General features: G+C 48.6%; 1 protein-coding gene across 6 annotated transcripts in view; it reads left to right on the plus strand.

Annotated features, from left to right (window-relative positions):
- Window positions 1-27,786, plus strand: part of DGKD (diacylglycerol kinase delta) — a 977,235-nt gene that overhangs the window by 468,631 nt on the left and 480,818 nt on the right. For all 6 annotated transcript variants that reach the window (XM_078666032.1, XM_078666033.1, XM_078666031.1 and 3 more), the window contains 2 exons: window positions 1,506-1,600; window positions 19,625-19,724. In XM_078666032.1, coding sequence (XP_078522158.1) covers window positions 1,506-1,600; window positions 19,625-19,724 — 195 coding nt within the window. The remainder of the gene's footprint in view (window positions 1-1,505; window positions 1,601-19,624; window positions 19,725-27,786) is intronic.

Genomic DNA, 27,786 nt, shown 5'->3' on the forward strand with positions numbered 1-27,786 from the left:
ACTTGTATATGATGTTCCTTCAAAAATGTGCACAAGTTATTGCTTGCTACTCTGATTCAGGCATGTGAATCTATGAAAGACACCCATAATACTGGATAAGAAATGCGTTACTTACCTGTAACTGCAGTTATCCAGTATTGGTGTCTTTCATAGATTCACATGCCACCCTCCCGCCTCCCTGGGAAGGACTCACCTATCTCTCTATCAGTGCTACGCCTACTTAGCTTGGTGCGTACGAAAATCTGAGAGACTGAGGCTCGAGGTGTGAGCTGATTGGCTCTCTTCTAGAGTTTGGTCCTTTTTACAAAAGGACATAGATAGGCTACTAAGGGGAGGCCCTTAGGCCTACTTTTCTCTATATATGTCTATAGGACATTACTTTTCTATGTACCGGAGACTCCCGTCTCGACGACGGGGAATGATTCAGGCATGTAAATCTATGAAAGACACCAATACTGGATAACTGCAGTTACAGGTAAGTAACGCATTTCTTCCTCACCACCCCCCTCATCCTGCTCATTCTGTGAATTGGGCCCTACCCATTAATAAGATCTCATGTCTAGGAATCTGCACACTGGGCAACGCCAATTAGTTGTTGAGGCTCTGAGTCTGGGGACGTGGACAGCCTCGAAAGCAACTGATGTCAGCGCACTGCAGTGGTGATTATGTGGGCCCCAAATGTCATTTCCAGGGCAGAACGCTGTCAGTGCGGAGCTACATTTCACCACCTATCAGCATACAAAGATTACTGCTGAAAAAGTTTCAGGATCCAGTCTGACGCCTGGGGAATATCCAAGAGGTAAGGGATCTGCAGCTAGATAGTCTCTACCAGAAAGAATGTTACCAAAGGTAAGTAGCTTGTTGTTTACACTAAACAAAGCCACCCGTCAAACCTACTACACTAAAAAAGTAAAAAGTATCTGAAGCAAATTGCTTTAGAGATGGTTAAGGTGTTTTTTTTCTTTGATTATAACATATTTTTAAAGGGTGCTGTTTTTGAACTTTAGTAATTTGTCTCTTTGGTTTACTAATTAAAGTTTAAAATATCACACAATACTTTTGTAAATATTGTTAATTGTTTTTTAATGTTGTATTTCTTTTAAGGACAAGATTTGACTTGTAGATAATATGGATTTTGATCAATAATACCAATCCTAAAATAAAATTGACACACAACTGATCTTGTTTATCCATGGAGGGATTGTTTTGTTATGGTATGAAGTTATCTGAATTAGCATGCACAAGTATATTTTCAGAAACTCTAGTATTGCAGTATTTCACTTCTCCTGGTGTAGAGTTCTGACTCATCCAGCTGTGCCTGCATTGGTTGTTGACCGCACGAGCTTTGTATCGTTAGTTTCCAGTTTACTCCCTGTCCCTTCCTTCCTCACCTCTTTGTGGTAATTTCTCCTCCAGAAAACAGGCCTGGTTTAGATTTTGTTGTTCATTCGCCCACAATTCCATATACCTCATTGTAATTAGTCACTTTATTTTGTTGTTTGTAGGTCCAACAAATTCTCTTCTATGAAGATTCGGTAACTGCTCATTTGACCAAGATTTTGAGCTCAGACCAGCATTCTGTTGTCATCTCATCTGCCAAGTGAGTTACCACTGCATTTATTGGGGCTTGAAGAGACAGATGGTTGACCATGTTGCACTGTGAAACTTTTAGGGTTCTTTGGAGTAATTATGTTCAAAATGGAGGTCACAAAGTATTTGGGAAGCCGTAGGGACAGTGATGGAGCTTCTCGACGATGTTGAGGTTGATAGGGTTAGTAAGCAAAGAAAGCAGGATTTTGACTCTGTGGATGTGTTCATGGTGAGCGTCCTGGACACTAGTGAATGTACCAGTATGCCTTTGAGGTATCGGGCACTGTTAGTTGCCCAATTGCAATTTAGTATATCATTACAGAATGATTCTGCTGGGAAGGTAACAGAAAGGATTTAAAAAATACATTATTTGGTAAGGGGTCCAAGAATCCCTCTTAACATATTGTCTAGTGACCTGCAACAACACACCACGTAGACAAAGCACACTATATTTAGGTAATGTTAGATACCACCATTATATATAGGCTTTCAACATGGTGAAATTGGTGCAGTGCTCTTGAGCGATACTTCACAAAAGAGCAGTGAACAACTTGTATAACAACAATAAAAGCCTATGAACTATTATGTTCAACATTATTCAAAAGGGGACAATTCATCAACTCCATAAGAACAAGAGAATGAACTATTATGTTCAAAAAGTGTCAAAAGGGGACAATTCATCAACTCCTTATCTTCCTCGTAACAGTCAATCTGCATCAGGCTCACAACTTATTTCATTGTTGAAGTTTCGATCCATGTAGGCTTTGGAACAAGGTCTTCCTCAGGGCAGCAAGGAAGGGATACACCCTTAACAATAAAAACAAATAGAATAGGCTGGTAGGTGACTGTGTGTTACACATTGTCAATCTATGGTACCCAATCCAGTGTGCTACTCACCCAAAAAACTTAATGAGGTACTAGTATATGTCCTTTGTCTTGGTAGGTACGCAGAACATGAACCTATAGGAAAAGCCTAAAATGATCATATTAGTAAAGTCCAATCATTTATTGGGGGGTGGGCGATGCAGTGGTCAGTACTTACCATCTGCTATACTGGTATTTGTTTCATTAGGACTTGACAATACAGTGTGAAAGTAAAACACCTGAATTACTGAAGAGTCATCTAAAAACAAGAACTTAATTGGAACAGTTTCTTATAGCGCACTTCCCTGCTACTAATAGGAGCTACCAGGTCCATTTCAAATGGAATGTATTAAGTACAGAGTGTAATTTATACGTGGAATAATATGTGCTACTAATACCTAACTTTTTCTCCTGCTTATACATAATGGAGCCATAAGGAAGTGGTGCAATGAATCACCTCACTGATTGTCACTGCAGCAACATTATAATGAAACGTGGGACCATTAAACAGTTTATGGCAAAAAGAACAGCAAGGTCATCGCTAACACATGCCATTTTTTTACGCATTTGGCTTCGGAAATGTGCAAGTCAAAAAGAATAGTTTGTTCATCACTAAACATATGTCTCTAATTTATTCATGTAGCAGAGAGAATGTGCAAGCCCCCAATATTTAACATTATATTTAAGATGTGGTCATTATAAAAAGTATTTAATTTAAATGGGAGCTTGTAATCAAACATGTTGTCTTAACTTCACCATGGTAAAAGGTGCAGGCCTCCAGTGTTAAGTATTGTGTGTAAGCTGGGGCCCATTCAAAAGTTATGACGTTTAAGTAATAACTTGTAAATAAATGTGCTGTCTTCCTTCACTAAAGAACAGTCCAGTTACTGGAAAATATTAATCTCTATAAATAGTGGACTTTGGAGGGAGAAAAGTCAGTGCAGCAAAATTATGATTAAACTAAATTTACTTCAACTCTAAACTTATTTCACTATTTTAACATTATGTTTAAGCTGGGCCTTGTCAAAAGGTCTCACATATAAATCGGAGCTTGTAATTAAACAGGGCACCTTTTTACCCCTGCAGATAAAATGTGCTGGCTACAAGTGTTTACTATCTCTAAGCTGGGGGCATTCAAAAGGTTTGACATTAAAATAAGAACTAGTGAGCTTTGGAGAGAGAAAAAATAAACTGTTTCTTGCCTGCACTCAAGCTTGTGATAAATAGAGCTGCAAGCAGAGACTTTGCCGGATAAGATCAGTTGATGTCTTCGGATACTGCTACGTCGACATGCACGCTAGAGATAGAAATGTCATCCACGTGGTGACTGATGAAACATGGACTGGAGTATCAGTACATTTGAAAGGCTGTTGATAGTGTCATGATTAAAGGCAGTGTCCTAAGCAGGCACACAATATAAAAAACATAGAATACAAATTAGTAAAGGTACAAATATTGTATAATGCAATTCACCATATACCAAAAAGCCTATAGTTTGTCGCATCGCCTCATATTCATTGAGTGCATAATATATGTAGAGCCCATGTGCTATATCCATTTACCCTTCTGTGCTTTCAGTAATTGACCGAGGTCTTCTACATGTTCATTCAAAATGACTTTTTCTTTTTAAATGTATTTTTTGTTTTATTTAAATGCATAAACCATGAAAGGCATTACATTCACATGCCACATGCACCATCACGCACTTGATTTCAAAAGAGGTATGCAATATTACATAAAGGTCTGGAATAAAAATCATTTGACAGTCTTTGATAAAGCTGTCTAAAATTAGTACACTGTACATAGGATGACTCAATGTTCATGTTAAATCAGTCTAACTAGTAGCCAAGCAGTACATTTCTCTTGGACTTCCATCAGCAGACCCAAGTCCATAGTAGGTTCTCCACCATCCCCAGATTTGATCAAACTTACGGGGCAGCCTCTACTGCGATATGTCACTTTTTCCACTGCCATGTATAGGTCCATCCCCCGCCTCCAGTCTTTCATGAAAGGGACCCCCGGTACTCCCCACAAATTAGGCACATCCCTTTTAGCCACTACGTGGTCCAGCATACAAAAGACAATTTAAGCACAAGGAATGCCAACATCATTCGGGATCCCCAATATCACACATTGTAGATCAGGCTGAAGTGTCACTTCTAGTGTGGCTGAGAGTTCCAGAATAATCATGGTTCGAGGCATGTGGGCTGCTAAATTCATATCTATAGCATAGATCGCCGCCTAGTGTTGGGTCCGGATGATTACACGTTGTTGTCCTGGAAGAGTCTTGGAAGTATCACGAGATAGGTGGCTCCTCCCCTGGACTACAGTGCGCATGGGCATCGACTCCATCCCCAGATTGTTTTTTTCCGCCATTGGGTTCGGATGTGATTTCGACATCTCCTGTTCGGAATCCATATATAAAAAACTTTTTCAAGGCCAGAAGGCCTTCTTTTACCCCGTCGGTATTGTTCGCGTTCGGTCTCGTGTATACTACAACTCGTCGAGTAGGATATCTGAGGAGTCGGGTGACTCTTCGGTCATCGAGGCCCTGTCGACGCAGCAAGACTTTCAACGGCATGGAACGGAGTCCGTTCAAGAACTGTCCCGTGTGTGGATCCAAGTACCCACACATCGACGTGCACCCTGTGTGCAACAAGTGCTTGTCGCCGGACCATGACGAGGCCAGCTGTATGGCCTGTTCAAGATTTAGATCGAAGAAGACGATCAAGCTTCGGCGCGTGGCGCGCCTCGAGGCCCAGCGGTCGGCCCCGGCGCCGGACGACATCTTCGAAAACCCTGAAGCGGACGAGCTAGAGCATCGCCTGCAAATTTCACCTACATCTGCGGAGGTCGAGCACGACTACGGAGCAGACGTCGAAGGCCAAGACCTAGAGGAAAACGTCGATGAGGTAGGGGACGACGAAGAAGCATATGGGGCCATGGAAGATCGCTCGGAGGAAGAGCTATGCCCCGTTCGTACTCTTACAAAGGCTCAGGTCACGGGATCGCCACTCGGCCTTACCCACGACCTTACACCTCGATCCACGGCCCCGCCTTCCGGCCCGGCTACGGACACCTCGGCGGAGCCGCCATTAACGAAATCGAAACCGAAACTAACAACATCGGTGTGGACGAAAACAAAGATGGACGACATGCCATCGAAACCAAAGACGTCTGCTCCGCCATCGACGCCGTCGTCTTCGGAGGCCTCCAAGCCTAAAAAGACTATCGACCAGGCAAAGGTGCCGAAAGTGGTCAAGGAACACAGCTCGAAGAAAGTCGTCGAGCCGGTATCCAGCAAGGTGGTCGACTCGAAGTCGAAGAAGACTATCGAGCCTACAGCGGGCAAGGCTACCGATCCAAAAGCCAAGAAGGCCGTCGAGATAAAGTCGGCAAAGGGCACCGAGCCGAAGCCTGGGGTCCCAACGACAAAGGCAAAGGCCGTCGATCCGAAACTGTCGGCGTCGACGCCTGTGACCGTGGGAGCTGATCGTGGCGCTTCAGTCGGCGACGTGCCTGCGCCTCAAGCGGCGAAACCAAAGTCAACGACGCTCGGATCTTCCCCTGGAGGTGGACCGAGGTCATCGGTCGGGTCGACGAAACCATCCGCTTCCTTTACGAAGCAGGTCTCGGACTCCCTCAAGCGGATACGGGACAAGGAGTCGGCGTCGAAAACACCTTCAGCACCTAAGCCGATGCCCCCACCGAAGAAGACTTCGATGCCGATCCTCTACACTCTACCGCCTAAGGTGGCGCCGAAGGCCTTTTCACCACGGGTGGTGACCAAGGACTCTGCAGTGTCGACGCAAACTCACCCGAGTGGAAGTTTAAGTCATCGACATCCTGCGCTAGAGGAGCAGTCGTCGCATATCATCGACGCCGACACTGGAAAACTCACGCTCTACAAGAGGAAAATCACATCCCAGCCCCTGGAATCGTGTGTGATTCCTCTGAAGCGGAAGAGTCCGGCACCAGAGGCTCCAGTACTGGTTGAGCACCTTCTCCCACACCCTAGGAGGAGTGCTACACCTTCACCCACTTGCTCAGATGGGGAAGAGGGTGAGCAAGATGAGGAGTATAGTTTTCCGGCAAACACAGACCCTGATGTGCAACAGGACTCGTGGATGGACACTGGTGATCAAGGAGACCAGCAAGTTGTCCATGACCCTCAGGTTTATAGCGTGAAAACGTCTCCCACTGAAGACACTGCGGCATTTAATGCCTTGCTTGAAAGGGCAGCTATGAACCATAAGGTAGAAATGCATGCTGACCCTGTGGAAGTTGACTTTCTATTTGACACTTTCTCTGCTGCAGAAAAAACTGTGAAAACTCTTCCTATGCTAAAAGGGGTCCTGAAGCATGCCACGGACATTTTCAAGGAACCCACCAGAGCAAGGGTTGTCAACCCCAGGATAGAGAAGAAATACAGAGCCGCACCTGGGGACCCAACTTACATACGGGGCCAGTTGCCCTTAGACTCTTTGGTGGTCTCTAATGCCCGCAAGAGGGCGAATTCTCAAACAACGGGTGAAGCTCCTCCCCCGGACAAAGAGTCAAAAGTGCTGGAGGCATCTGGGAAGAGGGTGGCAGCTCAGGCAGCCAACATATGGCGCATCTCAAACACGCAAGCTCTGTTGGCCAGATACGATAGGGCACATTATGACACCCTAGAACAACTGTTGCAACACCTTCCAGACCAGTTTAAAGAGGGAGCTGAAATGCTTATACAAGAGGGCAAGCTCATCTCCAACGCTGCGATAAAATGTGCGCTCGACGTTGCGGACACGGCAGCGAGAGCAATCAACACTAGCGTGATGTTGAGGCGTCAAGCATGGCTCCGCATCTCAGGGTTCAAGCCAGAGATCCAGACTACTATCCTGAACCAGCCCGTTAATCCAGACAGGTTATTTGGCCCAGAGGTTGACACCACCCTCGAAAAAATCAAAAAAGATACTGAGACGGCCAAATCCATGGGTGCTCTCCAGTCTCAGCAATTCAGAGGGAACACTTTTCGTCGCTCAGGCAATCGAGGTGTTACCAGAGGACACTTGGCACAGCAGAAGCCATTCAATAAAGGTGGGGCTCAATCCTCGTACCCCAAGCAGGGTAGAGGAGGTTACCGTGGAAACAGCGCAAAGGGCAGAGGTAGAGGCAACAACAACTCCCGTTCCTCTGCCACCAACAAACAGTGACTCCCTGTCACTGCCCCCCGACCATCCAACACCTGTCGGGGGGAGACTCCAGAGCAGTTCCTGCCAGTCTGGAAGTCCATCACCACAGACAGGTGGGTAAGGAAACTTATCCAGTACGGCTATTGTTGGGTGGAGTGGACGTTAACTCCAAACATACCACCAAAGCACCGTCCTATGTCAGCAGAGCATTTGCACTTATTGCAGCAGGAGGTACTCGTCATGCTGCAAAAAGGCGCAATAGAGCTCGTGCCAGTGGAGGAAGAAGGCACAGGGGTGTATTCCCTGTACTTCTTAATCCCGAAGAAGGGCGGCTCACTCAGACCCATTCTGGACCTCAGGCCTCTGAACCAGTACATTCTTTCAGAACACTTCCACATGTTGACACTGCAGTAGGTTCTTCCATTGCTAAACCAGGGAGACTTCCTAGCAACCTTGGACCTCAAGGATGCTTACTTTCACATACCACTCCATCCTTCCCACAGAAAGTACCTCAGGTTCACCATACAAAACAGGCATTACCAATTCAAGGTCCTACCCTTCGGAGTGACCACTGCCCCCAGAGTGTTCACGAAATGTCTGGCGACAGTGGCGGTGCACCTCAGGAGACAGAACGTCCATGTCTACCCTTATCTGGATGACTGGCTTGTTCAAGCAAAGTCAGCCCAGCAGTGCGCAGCCGACATGTCCCACACCATTCACCTCCTTCACAGTCTGGGATTTTCTCTAAACTATCCAAAGTCGCACCTTCAGCCAGCCCATGTGCGGCACTATTTGGGCGCGACGATAAATACTCTGGCTGCCACAGCTCAGCCAAACCCAGCGAGAGTCGACAACATCCAGTCGCTCATCCAGAGGTTCAGACCGCAACACTCCCTTCCAGCGAGAGTGTTCATGCAGTTGATAGGCATGATGGCCTCCTGCATCTTCATAGTCCCGCACGCACGGTTGCATATGCGTCCGCTCCAGGAGTGCTTAGCACATCAGTGGACTCAGGCTCAAGGACAATTGAAAGACCTAGTGTTGGTGACCGTTCGGGCATACAACTCTCTGCATTGGTGGACTCCACACAACCTTTGCAAGGGCCGACCGTTCCAAGAGCCTGTGCCACAAATTATCCTGACGACGGACGCATCTCTCCAAGGATGTGGAGCTCATGTGCTCCACTACACAGTGCAGGGGCTATGGACAACGCAGCAAAAGAGGATGCACATCAACTACCTAGAACTGATGGCAATCTTCATGGCACTCAAGTCCTTCAAAGTACATCTGTGCAACAAGGTCGTGTTGATCCGGACGGACAACATGACGGCCATGTACTACATCCAAAAGCAGGGAGGTACACACTCTCCACAGTTGTCTCATCTGGCTCAGAGCATGTGGAAGTGGGCCATTCAGAGGAACATCTTCCTTATGGCGGAACACCTCCCGGGCAAGGACAATCAGATGGCGGATCTGCTCAGCAGGTTCAGCCACCAGATGCACGAGTGGGAGTTGCATCCATCAGTACTCCGCCCGTACTTCCAGCAGTGGGGTCATCCAGAGATAGACCTGTTTGCCACAAGGGAAAACGCAAAATGCCAAAGCTTTGCCGCCAGGTTCCCTCATCCACAGTCGCAGGGCAATGCGATATGGATGAACTGGTCAGGCAGATTTGCGTACGCTTTTCCCCCAGCACCTCTCATTCCGCTGGTGGCAAGAAAGCTAAAGCAACACTCGATGACGCTCATCCTGGTTGCTCCAACGTGGGCACGCCAACCATGGTACACCACGTTTCTAGAACTCTCCGTGGTGCCGCATCAGCGGCTGCGCCTCACACCCAGGCTCTTGACGCAGAACCGTGGCGACATTCAGCATCCAGATCCGCAACAGCTCAATCTGGCGATCTGGCTCCTGAGGTCTTAGAGTTTGGCTACCTTAATTTGCCCCCTGAATGCATGGACATCATCCGGGAGGCAAGAAAGCCCACTACCAGAGCCTGCTATGCAGCAAAATGGAAGCGGTATGTTATCTACTGTACAGAACACAATATCAACCCGCTGGATGCATCCATCCCTAACATCATCTGCTATTTGTTACATCTTTACAAATGCAATCTAGCATACGCTTCCATTCGGATACACTTATCCGCCATAGCGGCTTACCTTCAGAACAGGCAGCATCTCTCTGTTTTCAGAGTGCCTGCCATTAAAGCCTTCCTGGAAGGGTTGAAACGGGTCATCCCTCCCAGGACCCCGCCAGCTCCGGTATGGAACCTTAATGTGGTCCTCACCAGGTTGATGGACCCACCTTTTGAGCCTCTACATTCCTGTGAGATTCAATTCTTTTTTTTTTTTTTTTTTTATAAAGACCTTTATTTCGTAGATCACAGTTGACAATCCTTTCTTACAACCCATCGGGCCGGCTCACAATCAAGCATTCAGTGGTAACAGTACACTTACACAGCCCCTTGCCGTTAACCCGGGGGTACGGCGGCGTATCAATGTTCAAGGATATGAGATCAAGAAGGCTGGTGTAGGGTGAGGAAGGTCAAGTTTTACAATTTGCAGTTTTATGCACATCTTAAGGTCCATATTAATAACTTCTGCTTCCAGACAGGAAGTAACAAAAACAAACCCCCCCCGGTAACTTGGTCGTCAGGTTACAGATCTATTTGGTTCTGGGCAGTGCTGGCATGCGCAAAGTGATTAGATGTCTTCACTAGCATTGACTGGGTTAGCCGTGGCCAATGTCACATGTCCAAGTAGCTAGATTGCGTGGTTGGAGGAGGCTCACATATATTCCCTCTGTACTCATTCCATCTGGACCAGAGTTCTACCCATTTGCGAGGACATCCTCTCGTGACATATACTGTCTTCTCCTGTAGCATGCACCAGTCCATGTCACTTTGCCAGTCCTTCAGTTTCGGCGGGTTAGGGTCCCCCCACAGCCTTGCTATGTTTCGTTTTGCCACTACCAGCCCAAGTGTCACCCACAGTTTCCCCCTGTGTGACAGGTCAGTGGGTTCCCAGATGTTGAGTAGACATTTCTTGGCCTCAGGTCTAATTTCAACCTCCCATACCTCCTGCATGCATCGCACCACTCTCCCCCAGTACCGTTGCATTTTCTGGCATCCCCACAGTGTATGAAAGAAGGTGCCCGCTACACCACATCCCCTGCGACAGAGTCCATCTCCACCCTTTCTCATCAGTTGCAGCCTCGTACAGGAGATATAAATTCTATGTAGGATTTTTAGTTGAACTAGGCGCAGGCGGGCAGAAATGGCCACCTCACGAGGGGAGGCCAAAGCAGACCTCCATTCCTCCTCGTCAATTTCCAACCCATCGGCAATCCATTTCTCTTTCAGGGGTAGTAGCAGGTCAGGGGAATTATTTACCAGCTTTTTGTACGTGAGAGATATGGCATGCTCTGGGATGACCCCGTCTAACAGCCTGTCTTCCAGAGGGGAGCTCTGTGGCAGTGTAGCGCCAGGTGGAATGTGTGTCTGAAGGGCGTGTCTCACCTGTAGGTATCTGAAGTGTTCGGTGCGCGACAAGTCATATGCGGCCTGCATTTGAGTAAATGTGTGAACTCCCTCAGGTCCCCAGATGTCTTTTATTTGGGAGATGCCTATAAGGTCCCATTTCCTGAAACCTTTGGTCTGACCCAGGTTACCTAATTTTTCGGACGCCCAGAGTGGTGTAGCCATGGTGAGGACCCCCGACCATCCCAATTGTTTCTGTGCTGTGTGCCAGATCTGCACTGAGTGTTGTGTCGGTCCTGTAAGGCGAAGTTTTCTACGGGTAGAGTATAGAGCTATTTCATAGTTCCCCCCAGGGAGTTGCCACCTGTCCATCCCAAAGGCTGGATCATTTCCGTCCCCGTAAGTCCCTTGATTTATCGCAGTGAGATGAGCCGCCCAGTAGTACTTGCGAATGTCGGGCAGGGCTATGCCTCCATCGTACCACCCCAGTGATAATTTTGAAAGAGCGATACGCGGGGTCCCCGCCCATAGGAGGGTGCGCTGAGCTGCCTCGATTGCTATAAAGTAGGCGTTAGGCACCTTATCCGGATAGTTTTGAAGGGCGTAGAGGAACCTGGGCAGCGCCATCATTTTGAACAAAGCAGCTCGGCCTAGTAACGATAACGGGAGGCCCTGCCAGGACTTGGCCTCTCGTTGGAGACGCCGGAGGGGAGGTAGGAGATTCCGCTCGTATGTCAGGGCCTTGTCCTTCGATACGAACACTCCCAGGTATTTGAAGCCGTCCTCAGCAACTGTGATGGGACAAGTGTCAGGGAGCTTCGGGGGATCCCCGCTGAGGACGTATAGACACGATTTGCTCCAGTTGATGCCGAAACCGGAATTTCGACCGAAGTTTGCGAAAATATCAAGGGCCGCAAGGATTGACCGTCGTGGCTTAGAGAGGTAGAGGAGGACATCGTCCGCATAGAGGGATATTTTGTCTTCCCATCCGTCCGCCCATTCTATTCCACGAAGGTAGACGTCGTGTCTGATCCAGGCCGCTAGTGGTTCAAGGGAGAGGGCAAACAGGAGAGGAGAGAGGGGGCAGCCCTGTCGAGTTCCTCGCTCCAAAGTAAAGACTTCAGACAGCTTATTGTTCACCAGGACCTGCGCCAGGGGTTCCGTATAGAGGAGACGAACCCACTCCACAAAATGGGGCCCGAAGCCCATTTTTCGCAAGACAGCAAACATATACGGCCACTCCAGGGTGTCAAACGCCATGGTGGCGTCCAGTGAGACCACAACTGCGTCTTCCTTCAAGTTATGGCGGTGGCCGATCACCCCGTGCAGTCGTCTGATGTTTAGGGCCGTGTTTCGGTGTGGCATAAAGCCTGACTGGTCGGGATGTACCAGTGTATTAAGTATTGGTTTAAGCCGATTAGCGAGTGCTTTCGCCAGTATCTTGGGCTCCGCGTTGAGGAGGGAGATCGGCCTATAGGAGGCACAGGACTCTACTGGTTTCCCCTCCTTTGGGATAGCCACAATTGTAGCGATGCGCTGGTCTCGTGGCAGTATTCCAGCCTTCCTGCTAGCATCAAACATGGCTGTTAGATGTTTGCTAATCGTCTCAGGTTTAATCCTATACAGTTCGATCGGGAGACCGTTAGGGCCCAGCGCTTTCCCGGGTCGGAGTTCCATCATTGCGTGCTGTATTTCAGCCACCGTGAGTGGGCTATCAATGGTGTCTCTCTCCTCGTCTGACAGACATGGCATTCGGATATCGGCGAGGAGGGCCATAGAGTCCTCCTCCGGGCGGTCAGACACCCTAGTATAGACCTGCTTGTAATGTCTGGCAAATTCCTTCACCACTTCCCTCGGCTCAGTGAGAATCTCCCCTGACTGCTTACGTATTAGCGGCACAGTCTTCTTGGCCTGCTGCTTTTTGTCAAGCCAGGCTATTAATTTTCCGGCTTTGTCACCCTGGTCGTATAGTCTACCAAGTTTGTGTCTAGCTACTGTCTGGGCCTCATGGGAGACCAGTGCTCTGTACTCCGCCAGCTTGAGTTGCCACTTGTGTCTGGCCGCCCTCCCCTTTGTCTCGAGTGCTTGTGCCTCGAGCTCCGCCAGCTCCGCCTCAGCTGTAGTGACTTGACTGCGTTGCTCTCTTCGCTTGCCAGAGATGATGGACAGCGCTTCCCCCCTTACCACTGTTTTAAACGCCTCCCAGACCGTGACAGGGGAGTCCACGGAACCCTTATTTTCTTCAAAGTAATGAGTGATAGAGGTGTTGATTTTCCCCCGAGTGTCATCATTACGCAGGTGCCAGGGGCTTATCGGCGCCACGCATCCCACCCTCCTCTCTCCGAATGTAATGTGCGTCGTTACCGGCGACTGGTCCGATATGCCTCTTGGAAGGAGTGTTGCCTCATGCACTAAAGTGTGATGCTGCAGGACAGTGAGGATGTAGTCAAGTCGTGAGAAGGTGTGGTGTGGCCCAGAGAAGAAGGTGAATTGGCTTTCCGTGGGGTGAAGGTGGCGCCAAACATCCGTGAGACCAAAGGCCTCAAGAAACTCAGCCAACCATTGCTGCCCTTGGGGTATGGTTCTGGAGGGCTGTCTATCTACCGTGCCCGACACCACCGAGTTAAAATCCCCTCCCAGGACCAACTGACCTTCGGGGAGGGTGAGTAACAATCTACCCAAATCTGCAAAGGCCGTGGCCTGCAAGCCCGGTGGGACATACACCGAGAGCAAGTTCAACACGTACCCCTCCCACCTGCCTGTGACCACTGTGAAGCGGCCTTGAGGATCAGTTTTAGTGCCATCGATATGGAGGGGCAAGGAGCGGCGGATGAGGATTCCCACCCCTCTTGAGCCTGATGTGAAGCCGGAGTGTGAGGCGAGCGTGTAACCCCACCGGTTAAGGGCCTGGCAAGTGTTTCCCAGTAAATGAGTTTCTTGCAGCATTACTATGTCAGGTTGGTGTCGTTTAATGAATTGCAGGACTACAGTACGCTTAAGCCTGTCCCCAAGACCATTCACATTCCAGCTCAATATTTTAAGACTCTTTTCCCATTTGCTAGCCATAACCATTCCTTTGACAGCAGCCCCTTCTCAGCACTCCTGAACCAGCAAAGTTTCCAATGACATAAATTCTGTACGACCAAAACATAACCAGTACTACCCAACCCTCCCCGGATCCCCCCCAGCAGCTAAACTTTCCAACTCCAGAGCCCACCCTGGGTCCCCTCCCAACAGGGCTAACAGTGCAAACATTAATTTGAACATCTGACAGTTGCAACGTTCTCCTCCCCATGTCGACCCCCCACATCCCGCCCACCTCTGTGAAAACGAAACCCCCCCTCCCTGCCCCCTGCTCCGTGGGTTCCAAACTACCCACCACCCCAATTAGCAGAGCGCCTGTCGCCCAACCCTACCCCGGTGAGACACCGAGGAACTTCTAACTCGGGATTAACGTGGCCAGCTCCGTCCCGGCCGCCCTCCCGCCGTGTCCCAGGTCAGTCAGACCCCCAGGCCAGGGGTGTAATAGTAGTCTTGGGAAGCCCGTCCCTTAAACCGTGGGCAGGCCCCACTCTGTCCCCTCGGAGGGCCCATGCACACAAACAGTCACACAGTATACATTACTGTCCGGCCGCTTCCAAGTCCAGTTCTTGCCGCTTCATCTCGCTGTGTTGTCTCCGGGTGAGTCCCAGCGGGGACTGTTCGATCTCGAACGCCAGGATCGTTGGCTCTGCACACCAGCCTCAGCCGCCCCCGTCGCCGATCCCGGTGACTGTTGTCCGTTGTCTCTCCACCGTCCGCTGCTTTGAAGGGGAGGGGCCTCTGCCAACGTTGTGTCAATCCACTCCTGCACCGACGCTGGCGAGGTGAAGAAATGGGACTTGCCGCCATGTATAATCTTCAGTTTTGCGGGAAAGAACATCATGTATCGCACCCCGTGATCACGTAGTGCCGCCTTAACCCCCTGGAAGGAGCGCCGCTCCTGTTGCACCTGGAGCGTAAAGTCAGGGAAGAACCTTACTGTGGATCCCTCATACTGCAGGTCACCGTGTTGTCTGGCAGCCTGTAGGATCGCATCCCGGTCTCGATAATTGAGTATTTTGGCGATGATTGTTCGCGGTGGGGCTCCAGGCTTGGGTTTCGGAATCGGGGCTCGGTGGGCCCGCTCCACAGTGAAAATTTTGGAGAGCCTCTTGGGTTTTAGGTGGCGGAGTATTAAGTCTTCGAGAAAGAGCTCCGTGCTGTCCCCTTCCAGTTCTTCTTCTACGCCCACCACGCGTATGTTGCTCCTCCGAGCCCTGCCTTCCTGGTCGTCGAGCCGAAGTGCCAACTGTCGGTGTTGGTGGACAAGCTCACTGACTCTGCTTTCAAGTTTCTTCTCCGACTCCTGAAGTGCCTTAATATCCACTTCGTTGGTTTTCGAGCGATCCGTGGTCTTCCCCAAGTCGGTGCGGAGCAGATTTACCTCGATGGTGATTTTATCCATCTTCGTTTCGAGGCTGGTGCCGAGGGTCTGGATTGCCGTCATTATAGACTTTAGGGAGGGTTCCGCCTGCTCCGAGACCTCCTTCGGCGCCCCTCCGGACTGCGTCTGCGGTTTGGGTACCGTATATTGATCGAGTTTATTGGTCTGAGGCACTACGCTCCCTTTGGGTCTCATGGTCGCTCTGGTGCCCCTGGGGGCGGAGGGTCCGTCACCCACCTTTGTCCGGGCTGTAGCCAGATCTAGTTCACTCCTCACCTCCAATTGTCCGCAGTCAGAACTGTAGATATGGTATAGGAGCTGTAGGGGGGGCGCCCCGGGATCCTCCTTTGCTATCTCAGTCCTTTTCAGGGCCGCTGTCACTTTGGGCCGGTCCCCCTGTCTGCCCCGACCAGCCACCTCCACAATCACATGCCTGTGTCCGACCTCTGGGCCCTTCCCCGTGTAGTGCTCGGGGGCAACAGCTCCCCGCAAGGATGTATGCAGCACAGGCTGGTCGCTCCTCACTCACCCTCCGTGGTAGCGGCGCAACGTGCAGCAGCCCTCCTTACTGTTGTGATTAGGCGATATCTGGAGGTCCGGGTCCCGGTGAGCGGGTCTCTAGGATCCGATGGGTCCCGCCGGCCGCCTTGGCGATTTCGCGCCGTCGCGGAGGCCACGCCCCCAGCCCTCGCGCCTCCCAAGCCGCGGACCGCGGCAGGCCGAAAGCCGGAGCCTCGAGTGGCAGAGGCGGCCGCTCCCGGGGTGGGACGCCGGGTCTCCGCTGCCCGCCGTCGGCCGCCTCCCGGAGCCTCCGAAGGTGCGCAGAGCCTGGAAATCGGTCCGATTCGTTACCCGGCCTGGGGGAGCTAGGGGTTGCCTTCGAGGTGTCTCCTAGCCAGGATTTTGTGCGGATTGGTAACGGGACTCTGACGGTCCCGGCGGAGCTGGGGATTCAGGCGGCCATTCCCTTCGGCGCCTGGCCACGCCCCCCGAGATTCAATTCTTAACATGGAAAGTGGCTTTTCTCATTGCCATCACGTCTCTTAGGCGTGTTAGTGAGCTACAGGCGCTCACGATACAAGAGCCATTTATCCAAATTCATTCAAACAGGGTGGTGCTCCGCACAAACCCCAAGTTCCTTCCTAAGGTGGTGTCGCAGTTTCATGTCAATCAAACCATCGAACTGCCCGCATTCTTTCCAAACCCTGACACTGTGGCAGAAAGAATGCTCCATACGCTTGACGTCAAAAGGGCGTTAATGTACTACATTGACAGAACGAAAGATTTTAGAAAAACACAACAGCTCTTTGTTGCCTTCTCAGCACAGCACAAGGGCAATCCCATTTCCAAAGCGGGAATAGCCAGGTGGATCGTTAAGTGTATTCAGATTTGCTATCAGAAAGCTAAGCGCACTTTAACGGTCCCCCCCAGGGCACACTCCACACGCAAGTTGGGTGCCTCCATGGCATTCCTCGGTAACATTCCTTTGGAAGACATTTGTAGAGCAGCCACATGGTCTACACCACATACATTTACAAAACATTACTGTGTAGATGTGCATTCCAAGCAGCAGGCAGCTGTAGGACAGGCTGTTCTTAAAACACTCTTTCAAACTTCTGCAGCTGGCACGGGCGGCCGCCGTTAATGGAGGGACTGCTATGTATTCTATGCTATAGATATGAATTTAGCAGCCCACATGCCTCGAACTGAATATGCTACTTACCAGTATGCATCTGTTCTTGGCATGTAGGGCTGCTAACATTCATATTGCCCGCCCTCCTCCGCGGCGCCCGTAGCGGCTGCAGACTTTTCTTGCATTCAATCATTAGCATGGACATCACTTACGCTATTACACTCCATCTTTGCCACAATGGCTAAAAACAATCTGGGGATGGAGTCGATGCCCATGCGCACTGTAGTCCAGGGGAGGAGCCACCTATCTCGTGATACTTCCAAGACTCTTCCAGGACAACAACGTGCAATCATCCGGACCCAACACTAGGCGGCGATCTATGCTATAGATATGAATGTTAGCAGCCCTACATGCCAAGAACAGATGCATACTGGTAAGTAGCATATTCATTCCAGTAGATTTGGACGTGAGGGTATTCCCACAGTGTATGCATAATTGGGACAGGTTTAACTGGTATTCCTTCTGTATCGAGGGACATATAGATAAGAAGTGCAAGAAGCACAAGAAGTCGAAGTGTGCTTTCATCTCTACTCGTCTGTCGGCCAACGCGACGGAGGAGCCTCGGCGTTATAGGCCTTGTTCTACAGTAACTTGCGCCTGGGTTGGCTCCGTGCCTCCCCAATTGTCCGGGAGCCAGAGTGACCCCTGCCCAACTAAGAAAATGTTATGAGGCCATGTTCCTCTTTTTTGGGTGGCCTTACTCGTCAGAGTGCCTTCGGGCCCAGGAGGGTCAGAGACGCTGATACCCCCATTCCCCATAGATCCAGACATGCATCAGGACCGGTGTATCCCTTCCTTGTTGTCCTGAGGAACACCTGCTTCCAAAGCATATATGGGTGGAAAATTTGACAATGAAATAAATTATGAGCTTCATGCAGATGGACCGTTATTGGGCAAAATAAGGAATTGACAAATACCCTGCCTTTGACTAACTTTGAAAATAATAGTTCACAGGCTCTTATTGATGTAATATATGATGTACATTGTCCTGTTGTGTTCTCAATTTTACATCAATCTCACTGTGTGGAAAATTCATATTTAGTGTTGTCTTACAATTCTTAAATATAGTGTGTTTTGGCTAAGTGGTGTGTTGTGAGTTACTAAACAAACTGTCAAGGGGTATTCTTGAACTTATTAACAAATAGTTTCTTGTTAAACACCTATTTGTTACTTTCTTGGCAGAATCATTCTGGAATTATATGTGTAATAGAACAAGATTCTAAAGGTTACCGTGTCCACCGTGTGCATTTTTGAACAGTTGCAATTTGGTTGCATTTGTGGACGCTCATTTGAGCATTTGATGCCACTGGTGGATGATTTGTTTAGCCTTTGAGGCTGGTGGTCCTTCAGAGGCTTTTTGGTTTGTGTCACTGGTAGATTCCTTTTTTAGTATTATTGTCAGTACTGGGTACCCTAGTAAGCCTTTTTGATTGTCAGCTATTGATGTGTCCCTTGTCACGGACTTCTTATTATTTATGCAAGAATCTTGAGTAATGTTCTTTTTTAAAAAGTTGATGTCAAAAATGGTTGACCCGAGCAGGGTTCTGGTTCTTTCAGTTTACCAGCGTTAAGCACAAAAGGTGATGGGATGAATACTTGCAAAATGTCTAAACCATTGACAATTGTTCTAGGTAGTGTTCCAACTCATCGGTTTTCAGCCACTGTGTCAGTCCAGACAGGCTGCATTTATGCAAATCATTACTGACCCTGCTCCTTATGGGATTAATCCATTCCGAATCGCTTGGTGAGGACACTGCCACCCTCAACATCCTAGAAGGTACCACAAACAGCCCCAAACGTGTTTCATCCTTATTAGACCTATTCAGTGAGGTATAGCTTGGATCCTATACCACAGTGAGCAAGGTACCCCCCCTGTCTGGGCATACCTTTGGCCACAAGGTGTTACATCAAACACACAAATGGTGATTTGAGGAATTCTGGTGTGAACCACTAGCAATCTCTCCAAGTAGCATTCCAACCAGTGATTAAGATTAAAGAGTAATTTGAGTGTGAGTAATAAGCAGTCATTGATGAGTCCCTGTAAAGATGTATCAAACTGTAGGCTGGCAGGGTTCAAATCCCTGATATTCTATTAATCTATTAGTTTGCCCCGTCTCCTTCTTTCCTGCCAAATTCCCACAGGCCCCTGGTTCTCTTCTCTTCCATTCACCTCTGTACAGCTATGCATGACCCTTTTTTTCTGATGCTCTTCAAAGTGTGTCTACATTATAAATTGATTCATTAATATAGTTGGAACCCTCTGCCACTGGTGGACAGTAACTGGAACAATGGGGAGGCCGGGTGGTGTTCATGTACCTCACCTGGAGAAAAAAAATAATTGTTTCTTGCTTTGTTAGGGTGTTGTGTGAGACAGTGAAGGACTTTGTTGCAAGAGTGGGGAAGGCGTATGAGAAAACAGCTGAGGGCTCAGAGGAATCAGAAGCTATGGCTGGAAAGGTAAGTAGCAATAATATGATTGCTATTAGCAAGATAAATAATAACCCTAACAATTTATACAACACACAGAACCTGATTTGGTACCTATTTGCAAGTATTAGGTGAATTTATTATGAGTGGTACTCAATAGATCTACCAAGTATCTGAAGCTGACACCTCTCAAGGATCAGGAGCTGAGTTAGGATTAAAATCTGAGCTGTAATTTACACACAGATATCTGTTGAAGTCACATAATTCAATGAGCTGTTTTGCATTTTAAAGAGAGAAATCATTAGATGCAAGAGCGAGTTAATAACATAGGATCTGAAAGACAGAAAATGGAATGAGAGTTAGTGAACAGCAAGCAGAACAGTAAACCCGATGTTCGAGAACAGTTAATCCTTGATTACAGATTTAAATGAGATAATAGCTAGAGACACTGACAGCATTGAGACCCTAGAAAAAAAGAATTAGATTCTAACGTTGGCAAATGTCCGGACAGCCATTCTGAATAATCTGTGTTTGATGGACCAACAGAATACTTGATTTCTTTTATCCATTCCGCAAGAGCATAGGCAGCAGCTTTGACTAACAATTTTAAATCATCACTACCAGTGCAGCACATAGCTTTTTCATCTCAACTAGGCACCACTAGGCCTCTAGGTGCTAGTCCTAGGCCGCATTCGGGATAGGATTTCTGAATGTATTGAAATAGCAGACTGGGAACACCTGTGAAATATGCATGTGCCTGCACGTATGGTGAAGGTAACAGACCCGTAAAAGCACTTGCAAATATGATCAAGTGCCCTTGGCCAGCAAATAGTATAACTGCTATCACAGGCCTCTTGGGAGAACTGCATTGCTCAACCTCACTGATTATTGGCTCCTTCACATTACAGGGCTATGTATCACAATGGTTACTCTTGCCCCTGAGCATATCTCTATCTTGCTGACACTGCCATGGCTTGGATCGGGGTCTCACACATTGGTTTCTGGCAGTGCCCTTTACACTTGATGAAATAAAAAGGTAATCTGAGGTCTACCTTGGGGCCATTCCCTTGACTCGGATGGATTACAAGGTGAGTTCTGTAGGAGGTTTGCTGAATTTCTGGCACCCTATCTCCTTGCAGTCTTTGAGGGGGGCATGGAACAGTGAGTCCTCCCCCGACCATTCACAGAGCGATTCTGCTAACTTTCTTAAAACCCTGGAAGCTTGCTGTTAATTGTGAGTCTTACCCTCCACTCTCATTCCTTAACTGCAATACTAAAATCCGGGCCAAACAATGTAAATTGTCTGGTCCTCCTGTTCCCTATCTTGGTGCGCCAGGACTGATTCAGTTTTATTCCAGGCAGGTCAACCACGACTAGTCTATGCACCCTGTTCACTGCTGTCTGAATGTTTCTGCTGTCTTTTTCGATGCATCCAAGGCACTTGATTCCCTGAAAAGGGAATTGAATTGTGTTCAATATTGTGGGCAGACTAGATACGCTAGCTGGATTTATTGAATGGATCAGGTGATTGTATAGCTCTTCCATGGCCCAGATTTGTATCACTAATTGTGAATCCATGCCATTTGCCATCTCTCAGGGCACCTGTCAGAGTTGCCTCCTCTCACCTATACTCTTTATGATTGCCCTAGAACACTTAGCTGCTAAACCCCATCAGCACTAACCTATGCATGCAGGACAGTTCCCTAGCTGCCACCTTCTTGCTTAAATATACGTGGACATCATGGACCTATGCCTGGGGAAACCTAGTGACTACCTCAATCCCTTTATGGAGGAATTTCTCGTTCTTTATTCCATACCGGGGGTGAATATTAACTGGAGTAAATGTCATATATATTCATAGCATATGTTGGCTGTAGATACATACCTATGCATGCACCTACCAGCTAGTCCTGGGCTCGTACTTTACAACTTGATTTTCTCAAAGATGTTTTTGATTGCTGATGTGATGTTGAGACTCCTTCTCTTCCAGAATGCGCATTGTAGGAAACTGCCCCTTTTTGACATGGTCACCCCCACTTGTTCTTTAATGCAATTTTGACAGAGAGGCACTGGGTTCCTGTTATCCAAGGCCCTAGTGCCAGATGTCTTTCCCTAAAACTGTACAATTGTTCCCACAATTGGCAGTACCTTTAGCACCCCCTGCAAGTACCTAGTAAATGGTAATCCTGGGCCTTACACAGTAGAGCTCCTAGACCCAGGAGGACCCTCTAGGGAAGAGCTGTGCCGAGGACAGAGGACCTGTCCTACATTTGAAAGCCTGAGATAGCAAGCTGCTGCACAGGAGCAGGGAGATGCCAGTGGTTTGACAGGACCTATTGGGAGGAGGGACTCCTGTATACTGAGGCCAGAGACCCCAAGCCTGTTGCCACTAGGAGAGTGGTAGTGCCTCAGCAATACAGAGAGTTTTTACTCTCATTGACCCATGACATCCCGCTAGCTTGGCATCTTGGCCAGATCAAGACAGCGTGTGGGCTAGTAACCCACTTCTACTGGCCAAAGATGTCCCAGAAGGTGAATGAGTTTTGTAACTTCTGTGTTACCTGTCCAGTCAGTGGCAAGACAGGTAACCACCCAAAGACCCACTAAATTCCACTTCCAGTGGTTGGGGTTTGCCGTGAATGGGTAGGGGTTGGCGTTGTTGGCTCCCTGGACCCCCCAATAACATCTGGGAACAAGATTCATACCGGTGGTGATGGATCATGCAACCAGATACCCTGAAGCTCTATATCTTAGGGCCGTCACTACTCTAGGGAACAATATTCATGCTGGTGGTGATGGATCATGCCAACATAACATAACAGGTGTATTTGTAAAGCGCACGTTCGCCCCAGCAACGGGGCATCTGGGCGCTGAAATAACAGATGTCTGTTGTTACCCAACTCAATGGTACTTATTTTATCGACCTCAAATGGATGAAAGGCTGAGTGGACCCCCCGGGATTTTAACCTGTGACCATGAGGTCGAACATAGGCCCCTGCAGTGGATGCATTAGTCCACTGAGCCTCCAGACCCGGCTGAAGACCAGATACCCTGAAGCTATATGCCTTAGGACTGTCACTGCAGTTGCCAGAGCCCTCTTATGTAGTTTTACAAGAGTGGGTTTCTCTAAGGAGGTGCTGTTAGACAGAGGTAGTAACTTAATGTCTGACTCCCTGAAAACCATGTGGTCTGTGTGCAGGATCATCTACAAGTTTTCCACCCCATATCACCCAGAAACAAATGGTTTCGTTGGGAGATTCAGGACGATCTTGTGACTCTGAAAAACTCAAAATGAGTTGGGATGTCTTTTTGCCATGCCTGCTCACTTAGAGAAAAGTACCTCAGAAGGGAGTGGGATTTAGTTCCTTTGCACTTCTTTTTGTGCGTACTGTAGGGGGGCATTGTGTCTAGTTCATCAAGGCTAGTAGAAACATCTCAAAGAGCCTAAACAAGACATTGTAAACTATGCGCTTGGCCTACGTTCAAAGATGGCGGAGTACATGGGTAAAGCATCCAAAAACCTTGAAGCCAGCCAAGAGCTCCAGAAGATTTGGTATTATCAAAAGGCTGCACTGGTGAAGTTCCAACCAGGGCAGATGATATGGGTGTTGGAGCCTGTGGGACCTAGGGTCCTCCAGGACAAAGAGAGTGGCCTCTACCTAATACTTGAAATGAAAGGATAAGGTCACCTGTCTGGTAGACCTAGGGACTTGCAGGAGCCCGCACCGGGTCATCCATGTCAACTGCCTGAAACCTTTCCATGACGGTGCTGCTGTGACCATGCTCATGGTCACATGATGAGGATCAGGAAGCAGAGAGTGAGCCTCTCCCTGACCACCTCTCAGTGGAGTCCGTGGAGGGACAAGTCTTCTCAGACACCCTATCGGCCCAAGGGCTAGCCGACAGCAGGCAAGTCTGGATCAGCAAGCTGAGCTCTTCTCCCTAGCCCCATGTCAGACAACCTGGTGTACCCTTGATGTGGATACTCGGGATAACACACGTCAAAAACGAAATATTTAGACAGTCTGATCAAGGTAAGGAGAATATCAGAGCTGAAGCCAGCCAGATGCTGGAATTGGGAGTCATTGAACCAAGCCTCTGAGAGCCCTTGGGCCAGCCCAATTGTGTTAGTCCCAAAGTCTTATTCTCAGGGTGGAAAACCAGAGCTGAGGTTTTGTGTGAACTATAGGGGCTTCAATGCAGTAACCAAGACAAATGCACACACACCCAATTTTGAGAGGCGATGAGCTACTTAACAGGGTTGGGGCAGCCACATTACTCAGTTCCTTTGATTTGACATCAGGGTACTAGCAGATTGGTCTGACCCTAGGAGCAAAAGAGAAGTCCACATTCTCGACCCCAGATGGGCATCATCATCATCATCAGTTTGCTGATATGCCCTTTGGATTAAAGAATGCCCCAACCACTTTCAATCGGTTGCTGAATAAAGCCCTTGCCTGGTTCGATACTTTTAGGGCAGCATATCTGGACGATATTGCTGTCTATAATTCCACTTGGCAGGATCACTTGATCCACCTTTGGAAGGTCATGCAGGCTTTGCAAGCTTCAGACCTTACTTTCAAGGCAAGCAAGTGCCAGATAGGGCAGGGCACAGTTGTATACTTGGGCCATCTTGTAGGTGGAGGCAAAGTTCAACCTTTACAAAGCAAGATCCAGACAATTCTGGACCGGAAAGCTCCTACCACCCAGACTCAAGTGAGAGCATTCCTTGGCTTGATTTGGTACTACACAGGGTTTGTGAAGGGGTATGACACCATTGTGGCACCCGTTACAGAACTTACCTCCAAGAACATGGCAAAGAAGATAAACTGGACAATGAGCTGTCAAAAGGCTTTTAACACCCTAAAAGAAGCACTGTGTTCAGCACCCATTCTTAATGCTCCAGAGTATTCAAAGTAAGTCAGAATGAAGACTGATGCCTCTGAACATGGGATCAGTACTATCCCATACCAACGATGATGGCAATGACAGCCTGTTGCTTTCATTAGTTGGAGGTCACTCATCAGAGAGCCCCTTTAGAGTGCCCCCTGAGAGGGAAGTTGTGCTGTGGTTCAGTCCCTGAAGAAGCCGAGACCATACCTGTTTGGTGCTCACTTCCTTGTCCAAACCGACCACAGGCCTCTCAGATGTCTGATGCAAATGAAAGGTGAAAACCCCATACTGTTGAGGGAGTCTATCTCCCTACAGGGTATGGACTTTACCGTGGATCACAAACCTGGGACTGACCATGCCATTGCAGATGGCCTTTCCAGGTTTTTTCACTTAAATAATAAAGATTCTCTTGGAAAAGGTTAGTCTAATTCTCTTTGGTTGCGGATAGGGGAGAGGAAAGTGCCACTTTTTGACATGGTCACCCCCACTTTGTGCCTGGTATTTGATGCAATTTTGACAGAAGTGCATTGGGTTCCTGCTATCCAAGTTCCCAGTGCCAGAGGTTGTTTCCCTAAAACTGTACACTTGTGCCCCCAATTGGCAATACCTTTAGTACCACCTGTAAGTCCCTAGTAATTGGTACCCCTGGTACTTAGGGCAGGGAAGCTAAAGAGGGTCCCCTAAGAGCTGCAGCATGTAATGTGCCACTCGAAGGGACCCCCTCAGCACACTCATGCAATCTTCCATTGCAGACTGCATGACATAATTCCGAGAAAAGTGAAGACACGACATGGCACACTTTTGTGTGCCATGCCGTCAGACTCTGCATGTAATATAAGTAAGTCACCCCTACAGCAGGCCTTACAGCCCTCACCAGGGTGAAATATACTACATGTAGGACATATCTGTATGAGAAGATATGCCCCAGTGATGTCCATTTTGATTCTAGGACATTGCTAGTGAACAGTGAAGCCATCTTGAGTATATGTGTTGGGCACTGGTGATTACAAGTTCCCCAGCTACATGATGGCTTCACTGAAGACAAAGTTGTTTGGTTCTAGGGATGGATTTATTAATACATACACCCATAGGGCACCTTAATGGTGCCTCCTGAAAACATACCAACCTCTTGTCTATTGGCTGACTGGTGGAGACTGGTGAAGACCAGCCTGCCACCACAGACAGGTTTCTGACCCCCTGCACGTGAGAGCTCACACTCTTTGAAGGCAGAAACAAGGCCTGCTCCGGCTGGAGGTGTTATCACCTCCTCCAAGCAGGATGACTAAGTAATCAGCATATCAAGGCAGGAGGTTTCAAAGGCCTCTACCGCCATTGATATGCAACCACGGCTTCCCCCAAGTTTGGGAGATGTCAGCCCCTGCCCTGAGGCCCATTTGGCACCAGGACAGGCAGGACAATTAGCTTGTCAGGAGGCGTGTTCCCCATCAGGCTAGTTCCACCACTAAGGTGGGATACCTGATGTGAACATGACAAATAGAATTCCACCATCTTGATTTTTGGTGGAATGAGGATCACTGGAGCAGGGTAATGCCCATTTCCCACAGGAAGTGGTCATATAGGGTCTGTAGTCACCCTAAAGGTAAGTAGCCCAATTGGCTACTACCTGTCACTCCTTTGAACACCCCTGATTTAGGGGCACCCCTGATGCCAGGACCTTGGATTTCAAAGGATCCTGAAGAAGAGGACTACGAAGAGATGCATGAAAACGAGAGCTGAAGAGTTGCTGTGGACTTCTGGTGCTAAAACCCTGCCTGCACCAGTCTCGACTATCATGACCTGAGCAACTCATCCTGAAGCTTGGCAGCTTTCAAGAACCCTGGTAGACTGCCAGCCATTCACAAATTGTCAGCAATCTCCCTTGGAGTAGAGGAGCTGCTCCCCTGCAGTTAGTAGGCACCGAGGAAGCAGAGTTTGGCTCACAACATTTCTGCTCCCCAGCCAACTGGATGCACCAGCCCCCCAGGGAGAGGTACCTGTGCACCTGAAGGTCATATCTGTCCCTCCACCAAATGAGAGGACAACAGGACTGACTGGAGCTGCACAGCACTGATACCCGGGTTACCGTACCCCTTGCAGCAGCCAAGGCCTATTTTAGTCCAGTCGGGACTTTAACAGCAATGAGACTGAGCAGCCATCGAGGGACGTCCGCACCGCAGAGACCCACTTCCAGAGTGGCCCAGCTGTCCTGATTTTGCACCCTCAACTGGCGAGACCGACAACGCAAGGGTCATTGATGCAAATCTACCAACTCGACCAGCATCTCTGCACCTGGGTGCCCCAGAGCAGGTAAAAAGTGACTGCTGGTGGTACTTTCGACGTTGTACCCCTACGACTCTAAGTCCAGAAGGAGATCCCCAGAAACCGACCTTAAATAACTGTATGCAACATATGCCTGTTTTCCCATTGGAAAGCCTAGCTGCATAAAGACGCTTCTAAGAGAACATTTTACTTACCTATAACAAATAAACATTTTAAAAGTACTTACTTGACAACTAAGTTCTTGCTATCAAAATGCACATAATTCTATTCCAGGTTATATTCCACATTACAAGAATCCAACTCTGCCTCAATGTCTACTTCCGTTGAGAAAGAAGCGTGTCGCATCCACACCGATTCCCGATGCATCACTGAGTCACGGAGAAGACTCGTGCAGCATACACACCTGGTCCCGACGCATCGCCGAGCCATGGGGAAGAAGCGCGCCGCATCTACACCGGGTCCCGATGCATCGCCAAGAAAACCGTTGCAGCACCTGTCGTGCAGCTACAAACATTCATGCATCATCTGGATCATCGCATCGAGCCGCCATTTTGTCGCATCGCACCGGATCGTCACCACACATCGAGGCACGATCTTGTCACATCTTAACCGGAACGCAGTAAGAAACAGACACATCGCCTCCTCTCCAGTAAGGAACAGATGCATCGCTTCCCATGGGCTGCAGTAAGGAACAGATGCATCGCTTCCCCCGAAGCAAGGAACTGACGCATCACCTTCCCTGCGACCCTTTCGTTTGTTTTGCGTGACCCATCTAAAGGTACTTTGTGAGAAAAGTGTTGCATTTACAACTTGCATTAAACTGAACTATTTCTACCATTTAAGAGCCTTATTTTTGATACTGTATTGTGGATTTTTGCCGTTTGGTCTTGTTTAGATAAAGATTACTTATTTTTCTAAA

The sequence above is a fragment of the Lissotriton helveticus genome, chromosome 11 (assembly GCF_964261635.1).
Source record: "Lissotriton helveticus chromosome 11, aLisHel1.1, whole genome shotgun sequence".
Taxonomy (NCBI): Eukaryota; Metazoa; Chordata; class Amphibia; order Caudata; family Salamandridae; genus Lissotriton; species Lissotriton helveticus.